Genomic DNA, 25,827 nt, shown 5'->3' on the forward strand with positions numbered 1-25,827 from the left:
GCTGCATGCCAGCGAGCCTGTCTCGCATGGAAGCTCCGGTACCCAGCTAATATCAGCTTCCCTTTGCTGCAGTTACAGTGATAGTGGTCTGAAGACATGGTGTCCAAGACTAAACATTACCCAGCATGCTGTCATTGGAGACGTATAAGTAGGCGGCTTGAAGATTAGCAATGAGCCGTCAGAATTCTTCATCTTGGCTTTCTCCCTCCGTTTAGGTTCAAAATCCCACAAAGGTTAGGGAGGAGTGGAAAAGGGAAAAGGAAGCCCTTTGTTTATAGAAGAACAATGCGGCGCATGAGAGTGCATGGCGCTGGGCCTGCAGTCAAAACAGGGCAGACAGGCAGAGGAAAGGTCTGGGCCTGGACGAGAGGGGAGGAGGAGATGGGGGGTTAATGCTACTCCCTGAAGATGTGTCAGACTGTCTGGCGATGCTGGGTCAGTGCACTGAACTGGAGGGACCAGGTGGACAGGAAGCGATGATCAGAGTGTGGTCAACCTGAGTTGGCAGACCTACGGGGATTTCACGCAACCAGACGATCTTCCTCTTAGCAGCCTACTTTTCCAGACTTTTTTTTTTTTTTTAACTCATGGATAGGGATGGGAATGGTGGAATATTACCAGGCGGTTGTCTCTGTTCCCACACCCCCATTTCCTCCACCTCATGGGCTCTAGTGTAATGGTTAACTGCAGAGCAACAGACTAGAGGCAGTGCGAGCCCTCTTTTTCTTTTTTTCTTCCCCCTACGGCATTGTGTTCCTTTCCCATGCTTTGTTGTGTTGCTTTGAGTGAATGTAACCATTATAGTTCCTACATATGTTTAGCTCGCAACAGACCAAAGTCAATTCCTAGTCCTGACCAGCATTCACTACCACGACCTCCACCCTCCCCACCTCCCCTAGACATCACGTGACCACTCCCTTCCCAGGTGTTTGGCTTGCGTCTGGTGGACTTCATTGATTCGTCTGCACAGTAGGGCTCTTTGTGTACCAGCCTGTGAGAAACTGTGCCCATCCTCTCCCCACAGGTGGGACTTTTTAAACTTCACCCCCAAGGCCTCTGTCTTTGCCCACATGGAGCGGCTGTCGCCACTCTGCGTATTTGATTTTTATTAAGAGACAGGCCGGCAAAGGAAGGAGCTAAGTCAATGCAAGCCGATAATCAGTTGTATGCTGTGTTTGTTTAGATTTCCCAGCTGTCCTTGGGGGGGTTGGGGATGGGTGGGGGGAGGGAACAGCTCTGTTTGGGCTGTAATGTGAAAAGCCATTATGTGACTAATAAGTTGCAGTCAGCCGAGGCGTTTCCACTCGCTCACTGAGAAATTAGCTTTTGGGTTTTTTTTGAGGTACTCTGTAAATCTACAGGTGAGCGTTGGGTGACATAGCATCTTGATTTTGATTGTTTAAAATTTTTTTTCCCTCTGCCTGCAGTCCTCAAATCATTTTTTACCCAGTTCTTTGTGGTTTATTAAAATAAGAAAGTAAAATGGGCTCTCAGGCTAAGAGGTTGTTGTTTTTTATCAGATGCAAGGAAGTGAAACTTATGATCCACTTTCAGGAAAGGAAGATGGGGACGGCCAAACAGTCTGAAGTGACACATCACGACTTTACCCAAAAAAATAAAAAATAAAATCCCACTCAAAGTGAGAAATTCGAATGACAGATTTCCAACGACTGTGGAAAAAGCGCACATGCCCACTTGTCGTTCCTATCCAGTCGTTCGTCGTGGTGTGAAAGGCTCACAGCCTCGTGATTGTAATGTTAAATGTCTGTACCCATATCGTGCTGCGAGTGTCTCAGTGGCATTCATCCTGTCTGTAGTCTCCGCAGTGGTGTCTCCCCCCCCCCCCATCAGTCCTATCAGTCAGCGCCGCAGTTACTGGCTGTGCGAGCCACTGCGACCGGAATGAGAAACACAGGCAGCACAGAGAAACCCTTCTCTCAGCTTTGCCTCGATACTTGCCGTCGCTATGACGACAGAGGATTTTAGATGGGCCCGAGATGCGAGGGGTTATTTGATGCTTTTCCGGAGTGAGCGACTGTGTGCCTATGTGATAGAAGAGCAAGTCAGGAACAGTCGTGTGACGATACAGTCGTCCCATAGATTGCGTGTGTGTGTAAAATGCAGATAATGGTTCGCTCAAATAAAAAAAGATTCATATTTAAATCAAAAAAGGGTTCTACGTACCAGAGCTACAACATTTACTCTGATAGCTGATCAGTAAGTCCTTAAGCAAATTAATCATCTTATTTAAACAATCACTTCAGTGAGTTAAAAAAGTGTCACAAATATCTCTAGTTAGAGCTTTTCACATGTAGTGACTTTTCATTCTTTATTCATACTGGGGTTTTTTAACCTAATCATACATTTTATTAAATTGGATACAAAATCAACACAGAACAAGGATGTTCAAAGACACTGACTATATTGCCAAAGATATTTGGCATCTCGTCTGCCTTCACACACATGAACTTGAGTGACATCCCATTCTCAATCCATAGAAAGAATTAATGTGATGTCGTCCCACCCTTTGCAGCTATAACAGATTCATGTCTTTTGGGAAGGCTTTCCATGAGGTTTAGGAACGTTTATGGGAATTTTTGACCATTCTTCCAGAAGCACATTTGTGAGGTCAGACACTGATGTTGGACAAGACGGCCTGGCTCACGGTCTAATTCATCCCAAAGGTGTTCTGTCGGGTTGAGGTCAGGACTCTGTGCAGGCCTGTCAAGTTCTTCAACACCAAACTCGCTCATCCGTGTCTTTATGAACCTTACTTTGTGCACCGGTGCACAGTCATGCTAGAACAGAAAGGGTCCATCCCCAAGATGTTCCCACAAAATTGGGAGCACTCCTTCCAAAACCTAAGAAATAGTCTGGCACAAGTCACTAAGCCATTCCATTCTTATTCACTATATAGACTGATTCTTATATAGCGCTTTTCTACTCGGAGCGCTTTAGACAACATGCTACATTCACACAAGCACTTCTTCTATGCTTTTAATTGCTTACTAACAAGCATTCACTCATTCATACTCCGATGGATGCATCGGGGTTAGTGTCTTGCCCAAGGATACTTGGCATGCAGACTGGAGGAGCCAGGAATCGAACCACTAACCTTCCGATCAGTAGATGACCTGCTCTATATATTTTAGGATTAATATTACCTTCAAAAGATTATGGAGTTAACACTGTGTCTGTCTAAAATCTTAAAAAAAAGAAAGTGCATTATAGCCATGGAATAGTCTAGCTGGCCTCTGAAATGTAAGAAAGTGAAGTCTGTTCCTTTTTTTTTTTTTTTTTTTTTTTTCTTTTTGTGGGGTTGGCTCTTTGCATCATGCCTTTCTTCCAGCTTTATGTACATGGAGCAAGAACACATGATTACATTTATCTGTGTGTGAGCTCAAGAAAGCCTGTCAGCGGTGACCCAGAAAAATAGCAGATTTACGATGTTACCCTGTAGGTGAGAGCTCGCCCACTTACTTTACTTAGAAAAGGCGTCGGTCATCATCACCTCATCCTGTAATGACATAAATTTGGATGAAAAGCCATTTCACTTAAAGTCATTACATAAACCTTTTGCATAAGAGGAAAAGAACCTGTTTCTCTGTATGTTGGGTCATTTAGCTACTGATGATGTACAGTGTCTCTACAGGGGGTTGAGCATTGCAGAGGCTCCCCAGTTAAATCTGTAGGCCATGCCAAAAGCATTGAGGGGAATGCCCAGTCATGAACTCACAATAACGGCAATAAAATATTTGTGTGTAAAGCCGCAGGGGTTGGGCTCTGGGGGTGGATGAAATTTGCCTAGAACGTACTTGATGTTTATCAGGCTGTTTTGATTGAAACCACTGTGTAGTCTTGCATAAACCTCGCAGACGGTGCCTCTGGATTGGCAGACTGGCGTATTGCGGTCTGTTAAAGAAGGGTGTGTGCCTGTTACCAGGTTATCCCTCTCTCCACCTTCCCTGGTAGACACCATGGCAGGATACTGGAAGGGTGACCAATAGGTGTGATTGAATCAAAGAGAAACAATGTAGGTAGTAACACACCCTCTCACTAGTGATGGAGGGGAGTCTGGGAGGTTGCCAATCCAGTCTACATGCTTTATAGACTTGGAGAAGGCTTATGACGTGGTTTCTCGAGGGATTCTATGGGAAGGTGCTTTGGGAGTGCACTTTCACATCCCGTCTGCAGCGTTAAACGAGACCTGTTAATTGTGGTTGTTGGACTTTGCCAAGGCTGTACTTTGTCTCCACTCCTGCTTGTGGTCTTTAGAGTGTAGGCTTCCAGGCAAAGCTATAGTGAGGAAAGCATCTGACATAAGGATCAGTAGGTCACACCTCTGCTTTTTGCTCACCCAAAGGGCTAAAAGAACAAGACTGAGACTACAGGTGGCTCAATTTTCTTTACCGGGCGGTTGGAAAAAATCCAAAACTGGATGAGAACTTCAAAAATTCAGCAGGGGCTCATGATAGACGCACTCCAAATTAAGAGGAGCTGGTTAAGTTGGTTCATCCTTGTTTGGTGCTCTACCAGGCATGGTCAGTAGGGTTCCCTGGGGCTCAGCCTAGGTGTTACATAATTGTTTTTCCTTCCTAGAATGGGACTTCGGTGGGATAACTTCTCACATAAGCTGTTCATGTAAAGACTGCTGGTGGTGGTGGTGGGAGGGGGGAGTCCCAAAAAACTCTCTATATCATTTAGCTAGCTTAGGAGTAACAAGCGATTCCTCAGGAGGAGCTATCTGGAAATAGTTTGCAGGGTAGTGCTGCTTCCCATGTAGTTATGGCAACTCTTAATTGGATGAAGGAGTTGGAGGATGGATGTGTGGATGAATATGTAGGAGGACAAATTTCATTTTCTCATCAACATTGAGCTTTGTTGAATTCCTTTCTACACTTTGCACTCTCCTGCCTGACAGAACCCACGCTCAGCTCCTCCCCCCGTGTTTATTTATTTGATGTTTTTTCAGGCTAGAATCGGAGGATCACAGCACTTACAACAATCTCATTAGAGAGACTTAACAAGCTGGAGGTGTGTGAAATTCAGAGTTTGTGAAGAGTGACGGTGATTGTCAGAGCGAAGGCGGCAGCCACCCTTAGAGAAGTTTCATGAAACTAAATGAAGCCAGTGCTTTTGCAAAGTGTGACAGTCGTTGCAAACCAAGGGTCCCAAAAACCCAGCCTGCCCTTTATGTTACCCCTCTGGGAATCCTTTGATTCCTCAGCACTCGCAGCATCAATCACTTCGCTTCACAAAGACAGAAAGACTTTGCTGATACCCTCATTTGAAGCCTTTGGGTTAACTAAAGGAGTGCGCTCAGTGGCTGGCAGTTCATTTGTTTGCATGTAGACTAGGGCTGCCACAAACAATTATTTTGATAGTCGACTAGTCACTGATTATTTTTGCGATTAGTCGACTAATCAGATCATCATCCATTGGACGTAAAACGCACAGCTTATTGCACCAGCAGCATCTGCTCTTATATAACTATCATTAGCTTACAGCTTTAAGTGTTTAAGGTATGTGCTAACTAAAAATAAAGACAAGATGATAGTTTATTAAATTTACAAACTATCAGACATTTATTCAGCTGTGTAAAAACTATAACTTTAATCTCAGCCAAACCGATTTACTCAGGAACAAATAAAATACTGAAAAAAAAAAAAAAGCCAAACAATAACATTTTGAAGTTATCTAAGTGACTTATGTATGTTTAACCTGAGTAGCGAAAGACGGCGGTGGGTTTGAAAACGATTTGCCGGGAGTCCGGTGTTCTCACGGCTCTAGTGAGCCTTGCCCCCGGCTAGCTATCGAGCTAGTGGGTAACAGACGTCTCCGAAAACGTCGGAGCGCTTTTGAAAATATGTGGTGTCTTGATAAACTGAGCAGATATTTCAGGTTTACACAGCTACATTCTCGCCTGAAAATATGTTAAACGTTTATTTTGTGACCCAGAAAGAATAATAAGAGTAACATTAAAACTAACTACCTGCCGCCATTGTTGGAAACTGAGCTGGGCTGCGCTATGAATTCTGGGACACAGCTTCTTCTTCTTCGGGGTTTAAGGGAAGCTGGCATCCTTGTACATGCAGTGCTGCCATCTTCTGTTTCAGTCCGTTATTACGCTCTTAAATCCTACTACTTATTCCTGCGTCTTTTGGGATCTTACAAAGCTTAAAATGACGCGTCGACTATTAAATCAGTCGTCGACGATTTTGATAGTCGACGTAATCGTGACTAGTCGACTAATCGTGGCAGCCCTAATGTAGACGTTGAGAAGGTCAAAGCTGCTGTCATGTTGAACTTTAGAGTGGCTGTTTCCTGGAATCAGGGCATATCAGAACTGGCAATCCTTTCATTCCGTTGTGTCTTGTGGGTGTTGATCACACACATTATAATCCTTCTAGTGTTGCAAAATCTGTAAAATATGGCTCCACTTAGGTTTATGTACATTTTTACTTTTTCTAATGACTGTGTTTGGATGGATGGCTGGATGCCACTCCATCCTGATTGATGTCCTTTCTCTCCCCTTCTCGCTGCACAGCAGCATCAGACCTAACTGGCTCTCTTGCTGCTATTGTCTCTGTGCATCAACCATTCCAGCGGTTTTTCCCTCTGTTTTCTGTTTTCGGCTGTTGTTCGGCCCCTTTTATTTTTCCATAAGAAGCCTATATAGGTATAATTGTAGCGTTGCCTTCCTGCTCTGTGGCTAGTTGAGTGCTGCTGATGCCACTTACACAAGGGTCTGCAGCTTTTGCAGGCTGTGGTTGTCTTGCCTTTCCCTGGAATGGATCTCATAGGGTCCTAACTTTTGCTCCTTTGGGCCTGGACTTTAATTAAATGTTTTGTTGTCTATACATTTACTTCCTGAAGAGTCATATTTCTCAGTCTTTTGCTGTTCATTTCCTCAGTCATGTTACAATATAAACATCAAGTGTCTGAATTCATTTCACTATACTGGATGTTTTTGGAGACACCATCACCTGTTACCTCAGTCAGCCCTTTAGTGCACCACGCACACACACAAACCCATGCATTCACTCCCCAGTACTTGTTAATAATTAATTAGATCACTGGAGTTGGAGAGGAGAGTGATGTGTCTCGGGGAGCATGCGTGTGCTCACATGCTTTCCTCTGTGTTCAGGAAGAATGTGACCGAATGTGATGTGTACCAGATGTTTTAGAAATGAGGTGGGTTTCGCTGGAACGTAATGCATTCCCAGGGATGTTTGCGGAAAGAAATTCTTCCTCATCTGTCGAGCATGTTCTTTAACCCCCCCCCCCCCCCCACACACACACACACACACACACACACACACACACACACACACACACACACACACACACACACAATGGCTGTTTTTAGTATCACGTGCATGCTCACTTGTGTCACTTGTGTGTCTTTCAACACCATAAAGCTGATTGTCGGTTCCTTTAATTTTGTCCATGCAGCATGTCAATAATATGGCTTTCTCCTTCTGATTTCTTGTGGTAAAATTCTTTGAGCTCAAACCAGACTCAGATTCAGACTGATGCTTGACATGGTGCACGTTTGAGTATGTGCAGCATGGGGGAGAGGAACACGCAGTTCTGCTGCAGGCAGAAATATTTTAAAAAGAGTTGACTACATAAGAGAAAACATGCCAACATTTACACTGTGTCCTAGCATGACAGTTCAGCACCACTCCAACTGTCCTCTAAAATTTGCTTTTCTTTTTTCCTTATTTTTCTGTACTTTTAAAATTTGCATTTGTTAGCTGTTATAAATGCCAACACTAATATACTGGCTATTAGTTAACTGAAGCCCAACCTTGATGTTGGGGCTGAAATATTGGTCGGGCTTTACGTTTTTAAACAATACTGAATTTGATGACATTCATAAAGTAGTATTTATTTTAAATTGCACTGGAATGCATTAGTTTTAAGTAGGTTTACATAATACTAGGATTTGAGAAAACAGTTTACAACATTATATTTGTTATATTACAAGGAATTCTTCCTTCCCTCATCACCCTACTGGTTGCGGCAGATGGCTGCCCCTCTCCAAATCTGCTTCTGCTTCTTCCTGTTAAAAGGGAGTTTTTCCTTCCACCACGTGCTTGCCCATAGGAGGTTGCATTGGGTTGCCTCTGTATTATTGTTGGGTCTTTACCTTACAGTATAAAGCACCTTGAGGTTAATAGTGTTGTGAACTGAATAGAATTGAATTAAAGGAACTTCATGGCTTCTCAGGAGCCATACTTAGTATCTCCTCAGGTGCTTTTGAGGACTTGAGTTTCATTTTGTCTGCTCAGAAATGTAATTGTACTGGCATAAAAACATGTATATACCATTGATAACACAATATGACCAGCTCTGCACTCTGTACACCATTTTACACAGTAAGAGCCAAGCATCCAAATAAAGTTACAAGCAGCAAAACAGATTCTGGAGTAGACTGAACTTTAAATGACACAGGGTTAATTAAACCCTGTGTAGTGTTTAATTAACAAAAAGAGGCAGAAGTGAGATTAGTTACTTTGTGTCATACTTTGCATCAGCTAACCATTTCTTTTTTGGCACAATTTCTTCAAAATAAAACTAACTTGGCGCACTTCCCTCTGTACTAATAGTGACTGACTGAATCATAAACCAGACTTTCACTGTTTTATGTTTGTATTACTTTGGTGTAATGTATCATCCCTCTTTGAACCCATGACTCACCGACATCAGTGTCCAGACCAATTAGGGGCTGCTTCTCAGAAGGGCTTTATTCCTGAGAAAAGCAAAACTATTTCCATGTGCCTGACTCACCGGCTGCAACCGTGAGCTCCAGACACCCAGGTGGTTACTGAGCTTCCTAATCCATCCACACTTGCACAAGAGGGAGTAAGTGGCTCTGCCTCATCACCTCAGCAACTGCCACCAAGGCTCTCAGAGTACAACAGTACTATCGAGTCTGCACAAATTTTGGAAGGGAGAAGGAAAGACTAAACAAACACTCACTCCTGCAGCTCAACATCATGTTATAATGAAGAGCGCATTGTGGTGTTTTTTATTATTCCTGTTTATTTTAATGACACCAAATCTTAATTGTGCTGAAGTTTCAACTTTAAACCTCCAGCAAGGGAGTTGGTTTCTCTGCTGCTGTCGACATGTGCTATAAATACGCAGTCTAATCAAAGGAAAGATTGTTTGTGTAATCTGTACCAGCCTTGGCTTGTGTTTGGCTCACAGCTGTAATGTAGTAGTTCTCAGCACACTGTTTTCCGACTTGAATCCTAAACTAGACTAATCGTTCCCTGCGGCCTACCCATGCACATTCCTGCCACTTTTCTAACCAGGGAATTAAAAGAAAATGCATAAAAATAAAAAAAGATATCCACAGTTTCAGATGGAAGAAAAAAAAAAACATGCTGCAGATTTTTACCCTTAAGTTGCAAAGTTGTATATTGCAAACCAGACAGGAACACCTCCAGAATTTTTTTTTAGGGGTGGCCGTGTATTGGGGCCACTAAAAGTCTTGGGGCAGCACACTAAAAACAGAACAGTGCAGGGGCACAGCAGAGGGGAGGGTGTCTTCCTCTCTCGTACTCAAGTTTATTAAAATTATTACCAACATAGGACAGTCTTGCCAGGGATCGGGGCCAGCAAATTTTGGGGGGTGGCCAGTGTCCCCCTTGGTGATGCCCCTGAAACCTGATCTTGTTGGGATGAATATTAAACATATATCTAATGCTTAACTTTTTGCTTTTGTTTTTCAGTCCTCTGCGCAAAAAACCTGGTGAAGAAGGACTTCTTCCGTAAGTATCTATTGCCTTTTATTTATCTTTTTATCATAAACCTTTTAAACCTTATTTAGACTTTCATTTAACCAACAACCATGGGAATTTGGTATGAAAGTGAAAGTGGTATGAGGACACTTTGGGCTGACAGAGAGGCCACTGTTTGCAGCTATGCTAGTATTTAAACAGTTTCATTTCAACAGATTTTCTCCAAATGTTCCTAATATGCAGTGTGTTTGGTAAATTTGTCTCGTATCGTAAAATGCCTTTAAAACCCTATAAGTGTAAGTTTTGTGCAACTGTTGCTTACTAGGTTCTTCAGCGTAGGTGTCAGCAAATGTCACGTTTTGGTGTGTTTGGGTCAGGCTGTCATGGTGAATTAGCGTTTAAGACCCTCTGCTCGCTCAGGAGCTGAGCAAACATTCAGTTACGTGGAGAGTGGTGCTGCGAACATGGATACATATACAGACTTGGCTCTCGTGGTGTATTACAGTGTACTTATGTGAACATACTGATCCAAGCCACAACTACTTTATTTGTAGATAGGAAAACATCAATCATAGAGGCCAGGCGCTTTTTGTGAAATAGTCACGAAAAAGTCTGTTTTGTGCTCAGGCACAATTTTGTTTTTTTTTTTCATGACAGAATGGCTTTAACATGTATTTCACGTCTGCAGCTTGTATTTTTCCCAGACAAAGCAGGGATGTGTCTCATGCTCACAAGTGAGGAGTCAATCCGATTGCAGGATGGGAGAGGCTCTCTGGAGAGCAGCTAAAAGACAGGGAGTGCCACAATAGCAACCTGGCCAGTGAGCCAACCAGTAACCGTAGCTGGTTAGCAGCAACTGAACTTTCAAAATAAGAGGACGGAAGATTTTCTGTTACTAAGTACATCACATTTCTCTAAGACGGATACAAAATACAAGTCTCAAATCTAGTCATTGTGGGAAAGCTGCGCTGCTATCATGCTACTCTGCTACATGTGCTGCAGACAATACTAGACTGATGTAAAGAGTGCAGCTGGAGCCGGTAAGCTAAGTAAACAGTGTTATGACACTATTTACAAATTACCCTGATCTTTGTTTTCTCCCTATCAAAGAATTTTGGAGAACATATACAGCAGGGATGCCAAACATAAAGCCCGCGGGCCAGAATTGCCCCGGCAAAGACTCCAACCTGGCCCGCTGGCCGTGTTTGTAAAATGTTAATAAATTTTACAGCTTGTGCTACCAATAAAGAACACCTCCACCGTCTTTCATACTACACTAAAGTAATAATCAATTAAAATAACAGCTTTTGGGTTCCCCAGTGTTTTTACAATTTAAGTCCAACGAGTTGTGTTGATAGATTTATTTAATTAAATAGAGCAGAATATATTTAGCTGCGCTTCTTTCTCTTTTATTGAGATATCGTAGGGATTAAATGTGCAGCTAAACTTACGCAGACAGAAAGTGGATTTTTACTTGTCCGGCCCACTTTAGATCAAAGTGTGCTGTATGTGGCCCCTGACAAAGAATAAGTTTGACACCCCTGATATACACCTATCAGTGATAGGCTGCTACAGGCTAGTAGCTGGTCCCATATTCTCAAACTGTTCTGGAGCACAAGAACTGTAATTATCATTTGCACCATTTGTACTGTGAATTAATCATTTGTTATGTAAGGTGTCCCGTGCATCCTTGCACTGCAATGCGTTAACACCAGAGGATGTCAGTTGTCATAAGAATAGAAAAAGTTTGTGGAAGTAATAAAATGGTAATCTTTAGCCTGCCTGGACTGGTCCTGCAACAGAAATCAGTGTTGTGTAGATCACTGCATGTGCATTGTCTTTGTGTCTTGTTAAACTGTTTATTCTTGTGCTGCGGTGTGCTCTTTTCTCCCCGCAGGCCTGCCTGATCCCTTTGCCAAGGTGGTCGTGGATGGTTCAGGACAATGCCACTCTACAGACACTGTGAGGAACACGCTTGACCCAAAGTGGAACCAACACTATGATCTGTGAGTCTCAGAGTCATTTTTCTTCTTCTTCATTTATTTCTTTATTTATTTAAAACACTGAATCATTTCTGACATCTGTTTGTAAGGATTTAAAAAGTCTGCTTTGGTTTATTTGAATACCTCCCACTGCCCCACAGACTAAATCTGATTACAAACAGCAGTTTGAGGCCATGCTTGGCTTATTGCAGTGCCTCTCAATTAGTATGTCTTTCTTTTTATAACCTTGAAGTGTGAGACTTTGCCATTAACAGGATTTAAACCGATGAAAACAGCTCTTGCATCTGGCCTCTCACTTATTTAAATACTGTGTAATGACATAACCCTTTGGTCTAAAAATGTCCCTTGGAACAGTATTTAAGGAATCAGAAAAGGAGGGCCGTCTCCAATAGTATTTTCTTCCATTGACTGAAACACGTGCATGTCTTGTTGTACCCCGATTGCCTTTTTCCCAAAGATGGTGTGTCCTGCGAAAGTAACCTGGAAAAAACAGAGACAGAGCGTGAGTGAAAATGTGAGAGTGAAAGTTTCCAGTATTGGCCCAGTGTTTATCCAAGCCGTCATGCGTAGCCAACAGCGAGAGGAAGCACGTGTCTCCGTTTGTTTGGTTGCTGGGGATACAGGACCCTCTCTCTACAAGGCCCCACGCCTGTCGCATTTGACAAGAGGGAAAAAGTCACGCGCACGTACGCACACCTCGGGGATGAATTGTTGGAGCGGAGAACACAGACTCGTGGCTCAGTGGAAACGTCTCTGCTCTAATTTGTCCCGAGAGCCTGCAGATATCGTAGACTGGAATTTATGTGAAAACGACTTGGGTTTTTCTGCACCGGTGATACGTTTACCATGACTGTATCCCGTTTTACTGTCTGTGTTTATTCTCGTGGTGAACAGCAGAAGGACCCTCAGGTGGTGTGTTGGAGGAGAGAGGTTTTAATTGACTGAGAGCAGCTTCTCTGGCTGTCTGGCTGGCTCACACTTATTAAAATAGGGCCTGCAACACCTGGTGTTCCCAAAAGAGCCTAGTGCATTAAAGCTGTTGGCAGTGACTCTTTTTTTCCATTTGTTGTATGTGAGGGTGTAGAAATGATGTGTGTGTGTGCTGGGTCTTCATTTCTTGGGTATGCTGCAGAGAGCAAACTGGCCCATGGTCTGTGACCCTTCAGCATTGTTGCAGGATGTTGCCAGCATGCCAAGAATAGTAGACGCAGTCTAGCTAGCTGCCTGGGTCGCACAATCCTTCTTCTTGCTCTCGGTTTCTAAAACAGATCCGTAACACTCATAGGATATGACTGAAATAAAGGAAGTCTAAGCTGAATAACTCCTGTTGGGGATTAGTAGAGGCAAGGATACTGTAATTATGAGTAATAAAACCGTTCGTCTGGAGGACCTTCATCGTTGTAGTAAGTGACGGGAAGTGTCTTCCTGCATTTTTGCACTCTTTTGTCATGCTGTCACATTTATTCAATTAGGAATCCATCAGATATAGTGTTATTAAATAATACATCTGCAATGTTAAGTGCCCTGTCTAGACTCAAATTTCTTTACACCCACCCGCTTATCCATTCCCCTCCCACCATCTGAGCTGTAATTCTGTAGAAGCGACAAGTTCAAAAGAACTAATAGCTGGATATTCCAGTTTCTCAGCTTTCCAAGGTACTACCAGTACTGTGCAAAAGTCTTGTGCCACCACTCATTTCTTTAGGTACGGTAATTTATTGAGACATGTGCAAACATACATAGTAATATAAAGGCATAAACAGAATTTGTACAATTTTGAGTGTCAATGTTTGGTATGATCACTTTTATTCTGAACTCTTCCATCTTGTCATTTCTTTAACAGTCTTCAGGAATAGTCGTCTGCCTTTTCTTCCTTTCTGTTTAAATGATCCCGTACCGCTTCAATAATGCTGAGGTCTCGGCTCTGGGGAGGCCAGTCCATGACTGATAGAAAACACCATATATAATTCTCCAGCTATGCTTTTACTACATTGACAGTGTGTTTAAAGCCTTTGCCAATCAGACACTTTCCTGATTGCATACATTTCTACATTCATAATTAAATCAATTTTTACAAGACCCCAACATCACTGGCTCAAATCAGCCCAAAGCATGACAGAGCCTCCACCATGCTTTACAGATGTACACACACTCCTGACCACTTGTGTATATATTGACTAGACTTTGAATCAAAAATGTCAAATTTGGATTCTTCATCAGACCTGTTGCCACTGATTTTCAGTCCAGTTTTTCTGTAATTTGACATACCTCAGCCTTTTCTCCTGCTGCTTTAAGGATAGCTTCTTGTCAGCCACTGAGTTTTTTTTAGCTATTTAGCTCTATCCACTGATGTTAGGTACTACTTGACTGGCAAATGACTGACCTTGCAATATAATACATTATTAATTCTATAATAAAAATGGTGTATTCTATTACTTTGAGCTATTTCAGTTGCAAATCTGTCATAATTGCTTGTGTCCTTTTGGTCTTAAAATATCTTAAACACACATTTGCTAACAAAGGACCTTAAAAGATATCATCTTAAAATCAGTTTTCTGTTTTGCGAGAGTTAAATCACTGGGTTAAGTGGTTTCGTTTTCGAGTCCAACTCCTGACTGTTGTTTGTTGCTTTGTTTTGGCTGGGATTGGGCTTAGTACATGTAATACATTGAAAGAAACCCTGAGGATAATGCTGAACGCAGCCTCGCTGGGAAGCCTGCTTGTTTAGGTCCAGTAAAGTCTAACAAGAAATGACTTGAGAGCGATGATTGCACTTTGTGGTTAATGCTGTAACTGTTGTATCTGTAACAAGCAAGCTGTTGTGTATGATGAAATGGTTTGGGTTCCTTAGAATACTTCAATTTAAACTTTTTATATTTGTTAAATCGAAGAGGTATTTTATTACTGCCCTTTTTTTTTAAGAGTCTTTAGGAAACAGATTTATTTTTGTTGGTGTTCGTCCACAACACAAATATCTGACACTGATTTGCAGGTTTGGGATTTGTTGCATTTGTATCTCTGATTATGAATTTTTTATTTTGGTGTGTATTTTTTCTTAAACCTAAAATAAAACCAAAGATTCCTCTACTTAATGAAAGGTGTATTAAAAAAGCACATCTGGCTCTTTAAATCTGCTCCTTTTCCTTTAATGCCAGTTTTCCCATTGTGTGTGTGTGTGTGTGTGTGTGTGTGTGTGTGTGTGTGTGTGTGTGTGTGTGTGTGACTGTATGAAAAATCTTAGCCAGACTAATGAATTTTATTACAAGGATCCAGATGACTTTGGTTTGGTTATAATACTTCCCTCCCGTCATGTCTGTCTGACATAGTAGCACTCTCTCTCACATCGCACCCCAGACAGGCATTTGGCACTGACTCAAAATGTCCAGACGTCTTACTCACAGCCTCATTGTTTCATATCCCTTTTGGTAAGCAGCATGATAATTACAGTGGGATGCAGTTCTCCGAATCGTACAGACGATTAGTTTTAGACCGAAGGAGGGAGCCCACCCGAGCAGATGTGCCGCAACAGGTTCACATGCTGAGATTTTATCACACTGAGGCCTGACACACGAGGAGGCAGACACGATAAGGAAATAATTCCACTTATTTAGACGCGTCTCTCATTGCCAGCACATCTGTAACTCTGTGTGCCTGATCATGTCCTTTACTTGCATAGTGGTCAAACCAGTTAATCTTTTAAAGAGAAAATTATGCCCATTTCCAGCTCCCTTTAAAAAAATAAAAATCATGGAGTCTGCTGGCCTATCCCAATTATTTTTCCCAGTTCCCCCATTCCCACTCCCTCAAATGCATCTTATTTCTGATTGGTTGCCCCTTGCTGACAGAAGATTTGACCCACCGAGTGGGAGGGGCTTTTGTACCTATAACCTGAGCTCGGTGCCTGTGGTGATGATGATGATGATGATCTCTCTTTGAAATCAGACAACAGAGCCAGGATGATAAAAAGTAAAAAGACTGTTGAAATGGAGCATTTAAAGCAGTTTGAAGCCTGAGCTTTCTGGCTCTCAGGAGTTTGTACTCAAGCTGACCGCATTATTTGAAAGCTTGACCAACAATAATATTGGTGTAACAATGTACACCAGTCAGGTACAATGTCCATTGAATGACCATTGAATAAGATTGTGTTGGTCCTCCTTTAGCTGCCAAAAAAAAACCAGACCTACCCATCGAAGCATGGACTCAACTCGACCCCTGAAGGTGTGCTGTGGTATCTGGCACCAAGATGTTAGCATGTTAGAGATCTGGAGAACATCGCTTTCCATAGATCATCCTGGTCTCAGGTGTTCCCCAGGTAACCAATGCCCACAAATACCCAGCCATCCAGGCCGCCTTCTCTCATCGCTCCAGTTCTGATGCTCACATACCCATTGTTGGTGCTTATGGTCGTGGGAAGGGGTCAGCATGGACACCCTGACTGGTCTGCAGCTATGCAGAACCATACACAACAAACTGTGATGCTCTGTGTGTTCTGACACCTTTCTATCAGAACCAGCGTTAGATGGAGATAAAGAGAGATAATCATTGTTACTCACTTCACCTGTCAGTGCTCATTTTCTGTCTTACAAACAACAATCAGGCATAACATTGTAAGGAAAACTATAATAGGACCCTGTAATGTTCTCAGTACTTGCAGTACAGCCGTAGCAATCGCTGTCAGTCATAACACGGGGTAGTTTTTACGCTAAGTTTGTGTAGTGTTTACCTACAAAAACTTGTATACCTATACCTGTTATTATTTCCCTCTTTACTCTCAGTCTCGTGACACCATTCCCATTCAGTTAGCTTGAAATAACAAATAGTATCACAGTGAGACTAAAGCTGTTTTTTTTCACACAGGAACTACAAAAGATGTCAGAAGAATTGGGTCAGGACATTGTCTGAAGTTTTCTTTTGTAGATGTAGCCCACAGCTGGAGATCATTTACATCAGCCATGAGCCGCCTGAACGAGGCAGAACACAGGACAGCCAATCGACAACCACGAATTCACCAGCAGCTTTTTTTCACATCGCCACAGATCGGTGCAGTCGGGCATCACAAAGCCTTTGTACTAGGAGCTGCATTTACACTTGCAACTCCTTCCACTGCTGTCTAGAAAAGCTCATGTCTAAAACAACCGTAGACCATCAACCTCTGAAAAACAGGAGTTTCTATGATGTTTAATAGGGTGATATCCCCTCAGAGCTGCTAGCGCTGCTGCAGAGTCGGTCTTGCTGTGTGATATTTCATCCTATAATTATTGACTTGTCATTTTAATTTTTTTTTGTCCTCTTTAAGAGTGGGTTTTAACATTATGTCGAGGGCTTACTGTACAGTTACTGCACTTCTTACCTCATCATAAACTCATAAAGTCAAAATAGTTTACTTTGAGGCAAACAGCCTTCAAATTATATAACTAATGTTACGGCCTTCCATGTTTGGCAGAGCAGTTAATGACTGTTTATACCCAATCATAATTTCAGTGCTGCTGGTTTGATCAAAGAAGGTCATTTGTACTTTTCATATATTGAGGAAAATGGTTTTCTTAAAATGTCTTGTGTGTAAATTATATAAGCCAAAAGAAAACTCGATGTCAGCCCAAGTTTAAAAATCCATTTTGTAGCAAAACGTAGGGCTTTTTTCATTTCCCCTGCACGCTGGGAGAGTATTTAAAATGACGACAGATCAGGGGGCATTTTACAGTTAAAGTGGTTTTGTTGCTGTGGTGTCATCGCAGGAGTACCATGGCCTTCTGTCCCACTTTTATTGAGGATGGCTGGTGTGACTGTGATAAATGATTCAGAGAATCCCACTCCACTTGTGGTGCTTCGTCTTCTTCTCAGGCACAGAGAATCAGAAAATCCCTCTGAGCTTGCTCACCTACCTCTTCCACATCCATGTGTGCCGACTCCGCCTCACTTTGTAGTCCTTGACAAGGAGTTTTAGTAGTAACCTCCGTGACGTGGGTGTGTCTTTGCTGTAGTGCCGGGGAAATCCTCAGGGAAATTTCTATTACCTTTCACCAGATGTCTGTTTGTTGAGCAGTAAAAGAGTTTCTATGGCACATCTCATTAAATACGTGTACTTATTATGTCTCCTTTTCTCGTTCCCAACAGATACATTGGAAAATCAGATTCCATCACCATCAGTGTGTGGAATCACAAGAAGATCCATAAGAAGCAAGGAGCTGGCTTCCTGGGCTGTGTCCGCCTTCTGTCCAATGCTATCAACCGCCTTAAAGACACAGGCTGTAAGTGCCAGTGATGCTTTAATGTATCTGCCGCACATTTTGATGTTTAATTTTCCTAAACCCTCTTTAACAGTGTAGCTCTCTGTGGATTAACAATATATTTGGCATTTTGTGTCAGCACAAGTAGCAAAGTGATGTACTTTAATGCGTATAGATTTCTGCATCCAGGTTAAGATTGTCTTGTAATATTCAAATCTCCAGCCCAACCTTATACCTCTGAAAAGCTTGTACAAACATGACAAATGACAGCTGCTGGTTATAGGTTATACTTCATTATCATTATGAACATTATGACCAGATGGATCTTTTTAAAATTTTGCCAACTGGCCTCGTACTTTTGGCCCCAAAAAAGCAACTAATTATATTAATTGTTGAAATTAGCAGCTCTAAGTCTGCGTTCATGGATCTCGGTGGGAAAAGGATGGACTGCACTGTTTCTTGTCTAATGTGCGTCGGGATCTCGTACGTCAGTAGTCGGAGAATGGATTGAGAAATTGACAGGCAGATCATGGAGTGTCTTCAGCGATGTGGAGAGATGGGAGCCTCAAGCTGCGGGTAGTGACCTAAAAAAATAAGATCACAGATACAAGCGGTGAAAATGAGTTTCCTCCAAAGAGTTGGTGAGGGATGAGGCGTGGAGCTCAGTCCTTCAGAAGAGACTTAAAGTACATCTCTTCTGCAATGAGCCAGATGAGGTGGGTAGAATGCCTCACAGATTCTTCCTGGGTCAGGTGAAGTGTGCATGTCCAATTGGTGGGGAGGACCTGAGGGCAGACTAGAACAGGCTGAAGAAAATCTGTCTCCAGCTTGGCTTAAGGCCGCCTCAGGGGAGAGGGTACTCAGTGTAGCTCTGCTGAGACTTTGATTAAAGGAGCACTAAATTCCCAGGAATTAAAGAAATGTAAAATATTTTGGAGCATAGTTAATAGAAGGATGCTTCCTAATAGTTGTCGGTTGATTATTACGAAATGTATATTTGACATATTAAAATAAGTCTGATTCAGATAATGAAGGTCCTGAAGACTGTGTTAATAGGATATGAATACAGGTTAAAACATGAGTCCTCTCCGGGTTGTGAAAATTCATAATAAACATGCTAAAATACTGCTGCATTGTACTTTTCCTTGACATCCAGTTGCTTAATACATACAGAGACACTGTCAGGCTCCTACTTAATATATTGCATTAAATTATAATGCACGTGGAACAGGATATCCCCAATCTTTGTTTGAGGACATTTCTTTAACGGGACTTCCTTAAAATTGAGATTTAAAGAACTCTTGCTCTCCTCACACTTAAAAGAGGGCTTTTCCTTCCAAACTGACTGTTAATATGTTCATTGCATTAATTAGCAGCTGCTAGGATTAGCCTGTGCTTTGCCAATGAGACAGAGGGACTTAATCTCAATAAAAACAAGTATGAAATCACAAACTTTAAAGATGATCTATTACAGTTTTCCTTATACTTGTCACACATGTGTAGTGTGACAAATGCTAAAAGCTCAGTTTCAGACTGTTTTTTGTGCTCGTGGCTCTGTATGATGTAGTTAAGAGCAGATATTCCTAATATGGTCATCTCAGTCACAGGGCTCCACCCACATGCTGTTCAAAGCTTTTGTTTGCGAGGGGTAGCCAATCGTAAGAAAGCTGGCAGAGGAGGCCAACCTCAACAGCAGGCTGATGTGAGGTTTATTTTATCTGGATCTTGTACTTTAAAGTATGCCTGGATCACCTCAGGGTTTTTTTCTATTAGGTCTTTATGTGTTATTTGATTTACTCAGGTTATTACAATCTGCTGGAGAAGATGACAGCAGTTAAATTGTCATTTACAGCCATCAGACCTCCACAGCTCACTGAAGCTGGACCATCTGTCCACACCGCTGCTGCCAGAGCTACGCGACTGCAACTTAGAGTGGCTCCATTTAGTGCCCTGTCTCACTCGCTAAGCCTGACAGAGGCCAGACCGGGGTGTGAGAGGGGTCAGCACTCTGCCCCTGCCAGAACAGGAAGAGCCATTTAACATCACCCAGCAATTACGGTAAAAATGTCTCATGTCAGAAGCTAACTGGATAAATGAGACGAAGGTCTTAGTTAATGGCTCCCTATATAAAAGCCCTGCCAGATTGTTGTAGCTTCAGCAAAAGCGGTCTGGAGTGAGTCTGAGCCAGTACCTGCTCCATAGGCCTGCGGTCTTGTAGGCAGAACCGTGAAAGAATCCCACCAGTTTTCCTAGAAGCTCCTGACATTGTTGTTTTCCTGGAGGGACACAGGAAACCTGAACCTTGTGCCACAGCTGTGAGTGGTTTGCCTCCCGCTTTTCCCCTCGCTGTCTCTCTCCCTCTCTCTCTCTCTCCTGGCCTTCTCCTCACCCCTTGGGTTTCTCCTCGAGTCTCCTCTGTAGACTGGCAACATGTGTGCGCGCGCGCGCGCACACACACACACAAATGCCATTGTGACTAACCTCGCTCTATCTCCGTCTGCCGATCTAGACAACCAGTCATTTCACGCAGACATGCATAATTGTGCAGCTATTTAAGTGTAAGCATAGATATGTAGTGTTGTGGTCTCTCCCCTTGTGTGCGTTTGTCATTCTTTTGTCTGTGTGTGTGCTTTTACCAGCACTTGCCGTTCGGTCCCCTCCACAAGCCTTACCGAGGGTACAGAGTACAACTTTTGTGTATAATTGTAGAGCGTCTCGGGTTGACTGTAACATTTATATATAATTGCAGCGTTTATGTTTCATGTCCTCTTGTATATGACTGTGCAAGTATTTACATGTATACACTTTCATCCAACCTCAGCACGAGTACATTTTCTGTTTTGTCAGTGGCTGCTGACCTCCGGCCAGCCTCGTAACGCTCCGACCGTTGCCAGTTTTGGTCCCTGTTTAGTCTAGACACACATCCTGAGCTGATCTGCATGACACCCAGACAACAGAGAGCAGATAGTGGCATTTCTCATGTCTGCAGGCAACTTCTTTTTTCCTTTCTCTCTTTTCCGCCTGATCTCTCTCCGTTTCTCACTCACTCTCAAATTCCGCAGACTTTAAGAAGTTCAGACAAAGAGTTTCCAGACTTTGGCAGAAGTTCATGTCCACGCTAAGGCTGAGCGGAATAGTGCAGGCTTTGTACTGAAATTTGTCAAATGTTTGACCCCAGCATTTGAACTGAAGCCCGCTCTGTACCGATGCTCAGTGAGTTTTTGTTTTTTACTGCCAGTGGCTGTTCCACGGAGCAGACCATCTGTTCCAGGGCACAGCCAAGCTGCAGTCTGCAGACAGAAGAATGAGAGACAGATAATGACGGAGACTCTGAGTGATGTAAATGATACAGAGCAGTGGGGAGACGAATACACCCCAACACACGCTAGTTTACATGTCTTTCTGAAGTTGATGAATCCTTTTTTTCTTTTGTTCTTTTTACTCCTCCTTTCATCTCTATTCTCATTTCCTGTCTGTCTGATTGGCTTCTTCCTCTCCTCTTTGCCTCTCTCACTCTCTCCTGAACAGATCAGAGACTAGACTTGAACAAACTGAGTCCCAACGACAGCGACACAGTCAGGGGCCAGATAGTGGGTGAGTACGGTTTTGTGTGCCCGCTGTAAAACTATCCGGTGATACTTTATAACTTCCTTTGACAGAGGTTGTAGAAGAATCGCAGTGTTCTGTTTTGCTTCTCACGTGTATAAACAGCTCAAAATGAATGTGACCTGCCAAATGTTGCTTGAAAATCTGCTTCATTTGTCACACACAAAATACATCACTGAAGCTCAGATTTACCACGTGCTCCCTGCAGAAGTTTAAAAACAAAAAAAGATCTTGAAGGAAATGCATTTTTGTTTAACCAGACCCTTCAGCATACCTCTGATTTAAAAAAAAAAATAAAAAAATAACCCTTTCCCTGCTTCGAATAAAGACACAAAGTTCCATTTTGTGCATGGATAAAATATCTGTGCCTACGCTGTGAGCTGCAGTCTAGTAACACGTGTGTGTGTGCGCATCTGTCTGCCATGTGTTGCTGTAGTGAGCCTGCAGTCGAGGGACCGGATAGGCACAGGAGGTCCTGTGGTGGACTGCAGTCGGCTGTTTGACAATGATCTTCCAGATGGGTGAGTGAGTCGGGGAACTCTCTTGTCTTCTCGGAAGAGATATTATTTTTGAAATTCATATAAGAATACGATATCTGCATGTAGTGAAAGGGGGCAGCGCGTCTACTAGATGCTTCTGTGTCTGCTTAACCGTGTGCTGTGTCTGTGTACGTTTCTGCTGCCAGCTGGGAGGAGAGGAGGACCGCGTCTGGGCGCATCCAGTACTTGAACCACATCACACGCACCACACAGTGGGAGAGGCCTACCAGGTGAGTACACTCTGCAGCCTCTGCAGAATCTCAAAGCCAGACCTCTTAAATCAAACAGCAGCAGGCTGATGGAAATCCACATCACTGACCTCAGTGCTCCCAAACTGGGGAGCTCTGGAGAAAAATTGAGTGGGCTCCTTGAAGGGGGGAAAAAAACAAACAAAAAAAGGTGTCAGACAAATTGCTTCAGACAGTGGCATTAAATGATATGGAGGAGCTGAGAAGAGCAGAAATGAAGGCATCTCTTTTTTTCCTCTGCCTTTTCTTCTTAGGTTCTTTTTTTTTTTTTTTTTTAATGTCTCAAGCAACCTCTTTTGTATTCATTACTCGATTCTGACGTCAGCCACACTCTTCTGTTAATTATTGAACTCCTCCTACCTGCCTTTTTGCCCTCTCAGGCCGGCATCGGAGTACTCCAGCCCCGGCCGTCCTCTAAGCTGCATTGTGGATGAGAACACGCCTATTAGCACGAACGGCGCCACGCCCACCACAGCGGTACCGCCGAGCGACGGCGACCAGCGGGCGCAGGAGAGACGGGTCCGTTCGCAGAGGCACCGCAACTACATGAGCAGAACCCATCTGCACACACACCCTGACCTTCCCGAGGGATACGGTTAGTATTTGTGAACATGCGCACAGCCTGGTGAAAAGACTAAAAATGTCACATTTACATGCTTTTTGCAGGTTGTGCACCGTTCTGAGTAAGTGATTGCAGAAGATTGACAAACTGTCCTCATTTGCTGCAAATGCACTGAAAGAATTCCTATACGAGTCATGGCTTCCCATAATGCACGGGGCATTTCTTCTTCACTGTTTATTCGCCACTCTGAACGTAATCATTAGTTGTGATTCATCTCTGGCTCTCTTCCACAGTTTGTCTCTAGTCCTTTCTTCTTCCCCTCACCCCCAACCGGTCTAAGCAGATAGCTGCCCCTCCCTAAGTCTGGTCCTTCTGGAGGTTTCTTCCTGTAAAAAGGGAGTGTTTCCTTCCCACTGTCGCCAAGCCATTGCTCATAGGGCATCTTCTGATTGTTGTTTCTCTGTTTTCTTTTCTGAATTTTTTATATCTTTTATCACTTATAATAAAATCATTCTTACTGGTGGCAAGAGTGATAAACTCCTACTCCTCCTGACAGACAAACAGGTTATTAACTAATCTGACTAATCAGTTCAGTTCTTTTGGTGGTGAAGTCGAACTTGAGTTCTCCTGAAAAGATTGGAAGACTATCTTTTAAAAAAAAAAAAGTGATATAATTCAGTGCACTGTGCTAATAGTTCTGCACTTGACCCAGATTTTCTAATCTTAATGCAGATAAATCTCCAGCGAAAGCCGCCTCCACAACGAATAGTGCCATCATTCTACTGCTGTTGTGTTAATTGCTTGGCCCTCCTCCCTGCTCAACGCTGAGCCCAGCTAATCTGCGTCCTCATTCAGTCGGCTGCTGCTCACATGACTCTGCAGTTCGACACAAGGAGCCTGAAATACTGGCTCCATTTTAGACCATCTAATTGAATTGATCTAACTGTTAAAAGCTGGCTGCAGACACAGTCTTCCCCCCTCTGTTCCCCCGATTTTTTGTTTTTTTTGGAAGCAGACAATCAAACGCATTCATATAAAAGCAAACACACACAGGCTGTGTTTCCCTGCACAGCTCAAGGGAATTTTGTTTATCCTCACAGTAACATCATCTGCAGGATTTGGGAGCCAGAGCCATAGAAGCGTATCACAGCTTTGCCCTCAGCCCCTCAGATTAGGAGGCTCCAAGCATTGCTATGCTTGGTCCTCTACTTCCTTTGCTCCCCATCTCTGTACCTCTTTCTCTTAATCGAGTTAACATGAGTGCCAGAAGAAGCAACCTCGGCTGGACCGAAAACAAGTAAAGATTATGATGTTTAGGCATCAATTCATTCAATTTTTTCTGATAACACCAAAAGCTGCTGATTCAGAGAGTGACCTTTCATTTGCACATACAGCCAGTGTAACAAGACCATGAGAAAGCCTCCTGTACTTGCTTAGCATGTCTGAATAAAGCTCTAAGGATCCTGTGGCTTAATTAAAGGAGCAGCTAGAGCGAGGGGGGTTCATTGTACAGCCTGCAGGACAGAACAGACCTGCCAAAAAGATCCAATCTGGCCTATTTAGATGACTTTCTAAGGGGAGGATGTATTTATTTATTGATAGATTTTTAAATTGGCTCTATGAATTGACTTTACAATGTTGTTTCTTTGAGATTAGGCTTGAACCGGCCCATAAACTGAAACCGCACTTGGAGCTAGACAGATCCAGCAATATAAGTACGTCCTCACTCTGCCCTTACTTTGTTAATTCTTCGGGGTTTCATGTAAAACCTGTCAGCAGCCTTTTGGTTCCTGCATGAGCCAAGAGATGTCTGCCCGCGTCTCGAGCGTGCAGCGCGCTCATCGGCTAAGTGGTGGGTTTGTAAGGTCGTGTGTACGTGCGTGTTAAAGTAGGCTAGCAGAGCCAAAGGGATGCCAGCGAAGAGCTCTCTCTTGGCAAGCAGCTCCATGGAAATATATGTCATGCCATGATGAATGAGCTCACCAACTAAAGAGTCAGACATCCCCCCCCTCCAGTCTCTCCAGTGTTCATCTCCCTGTCTCTCACCTCACCCCCTCCCTGCCGCCACTTTCAGGCTGCCTTTTGGGATCTCCACTGACTCAAGCAGTTTTTTAAACTCCATCTGTCTATCACGCTCGAATGCAGACGGGGGTCGCCCAGTGGCATACAAACTCAACTCTGTTTTTTCAAATTCGTCTGGATGATTTGATGCACGTTTAATTGCCTAATCTAAGTGTTCAAGCTAACATATAATGAACGATTAATTGTATGTTTTTGTCTTACTACAGAGCAAAGGACAACACAGCAAGGACAAGTTTACTTCCTCCACACTCAGACAGGTGTCAGCACGTGGCACGATCCCAGGGTACCCAGGTATATTCTTCACAGGACGTCCAAATGCATACACATAACACTAGTTTAAAGCCAAAAATGCTTCTAGAATAAATGTAGTCAAACCTGTTGCTTGGCTCCAGTTTTCATGATATGCTGCTAGGATCAAAAGTTTCAGGTCACTGCACACAGACTGTCTGTGGTAGACAATTGACTATTTCAATTGGGGGGAATGGGGAAGACACCTAAATCACTTATCCTTCTTTCTTATACTTCACGGTCCCCCTGACAGAATCCATAGCTCGTGTTATTCCCGGTCGCCTTGCAGTGCGCCGTAAACCTGGAGGTGATTATGAGCCTAACATGCTGTGAGAAGACCCATGTCACGGTGCTCTGAGAGCAATTCGGTCCTCTGGCATGAGTACCGAAAGGCCCGAACCACATGGCCAACAGCACACAGGTCTCACTCAGTCATACCAGAGGCTGTTGAGTAACACCCGCTGAGGCATGTGCATCTTATTGATTACCTTATTCTGAAAGAATGCACAATCTCTAA

The 25,827-nt window shown here is 43.1% G+C and overlaps 1 protein-coding gene across 2 annotated transcripts in view; it reads left to right on the forward strand.

Annotated features, from left to right (window-relative positions):
- LOC146388991 (E3 ubiquitin-protein ligase SMURF2) overlaps nucleotides 1-25,827 on the forward strand; it is a 53,582-nt gene that overhangs the window by 14,067 nt on the left and 13,688 nt on the right. For both annotated transcript variants that reach the window (XM_084926602.1, XM_084926603.1), the window contains 8 exons: nucleotides 9,747-9,785; nucleotides 11,653-11,761; nucleotides 17,873-18,006; nucleotides 21,514-21,579; nucleotides 22,028-22,112; nucleotides 22,277-22,360; nucleotides 22,759-22,973; nucleotides 25,229-25,313. In XM_084926602.1, the coding sequence (XP_084782728.1) occupies nucleotides 9,747-9,785; nucleotides 11,653-11,761; nucleotides 17,873-18,006; nucleotides 21,514-21,579; nucleotides 22,028-22,112; nucleotides 22,277-22,360; nucleotides 22,759-22,973; nucleotides 25,229-25,313 (817 nt within the window). The remainder of the gene's footprint in view (nucleotides 1-9,746; nucleotides 9,786-11,652; nucleotides 11,762-17,872; nucleotides 18,007-21,513; nucleotides 21,580-22,027; nucleotides 22,113-22,276; nucleotides 22,361-22,758; nucleotides 22,974-25,228; nucleotides 25,314-25,827) is intronic.

This window comes from Perissodus microlepis, chromosome 4 (genome assembly GCF_051167445.1).
Source record: "Perissodus microlepis isolate ML-2025 ecotype Zambia chromosome 4, ASM5116744v1, whole genome shotgun sequence".
In the NCBI taxonomy this organism is placed as follows: Eukaryota; Metazoa; Chordata; class Actinopteri; order Cichliformes; family Cichlidae; genus Perissodus; species Perissodus microlepis.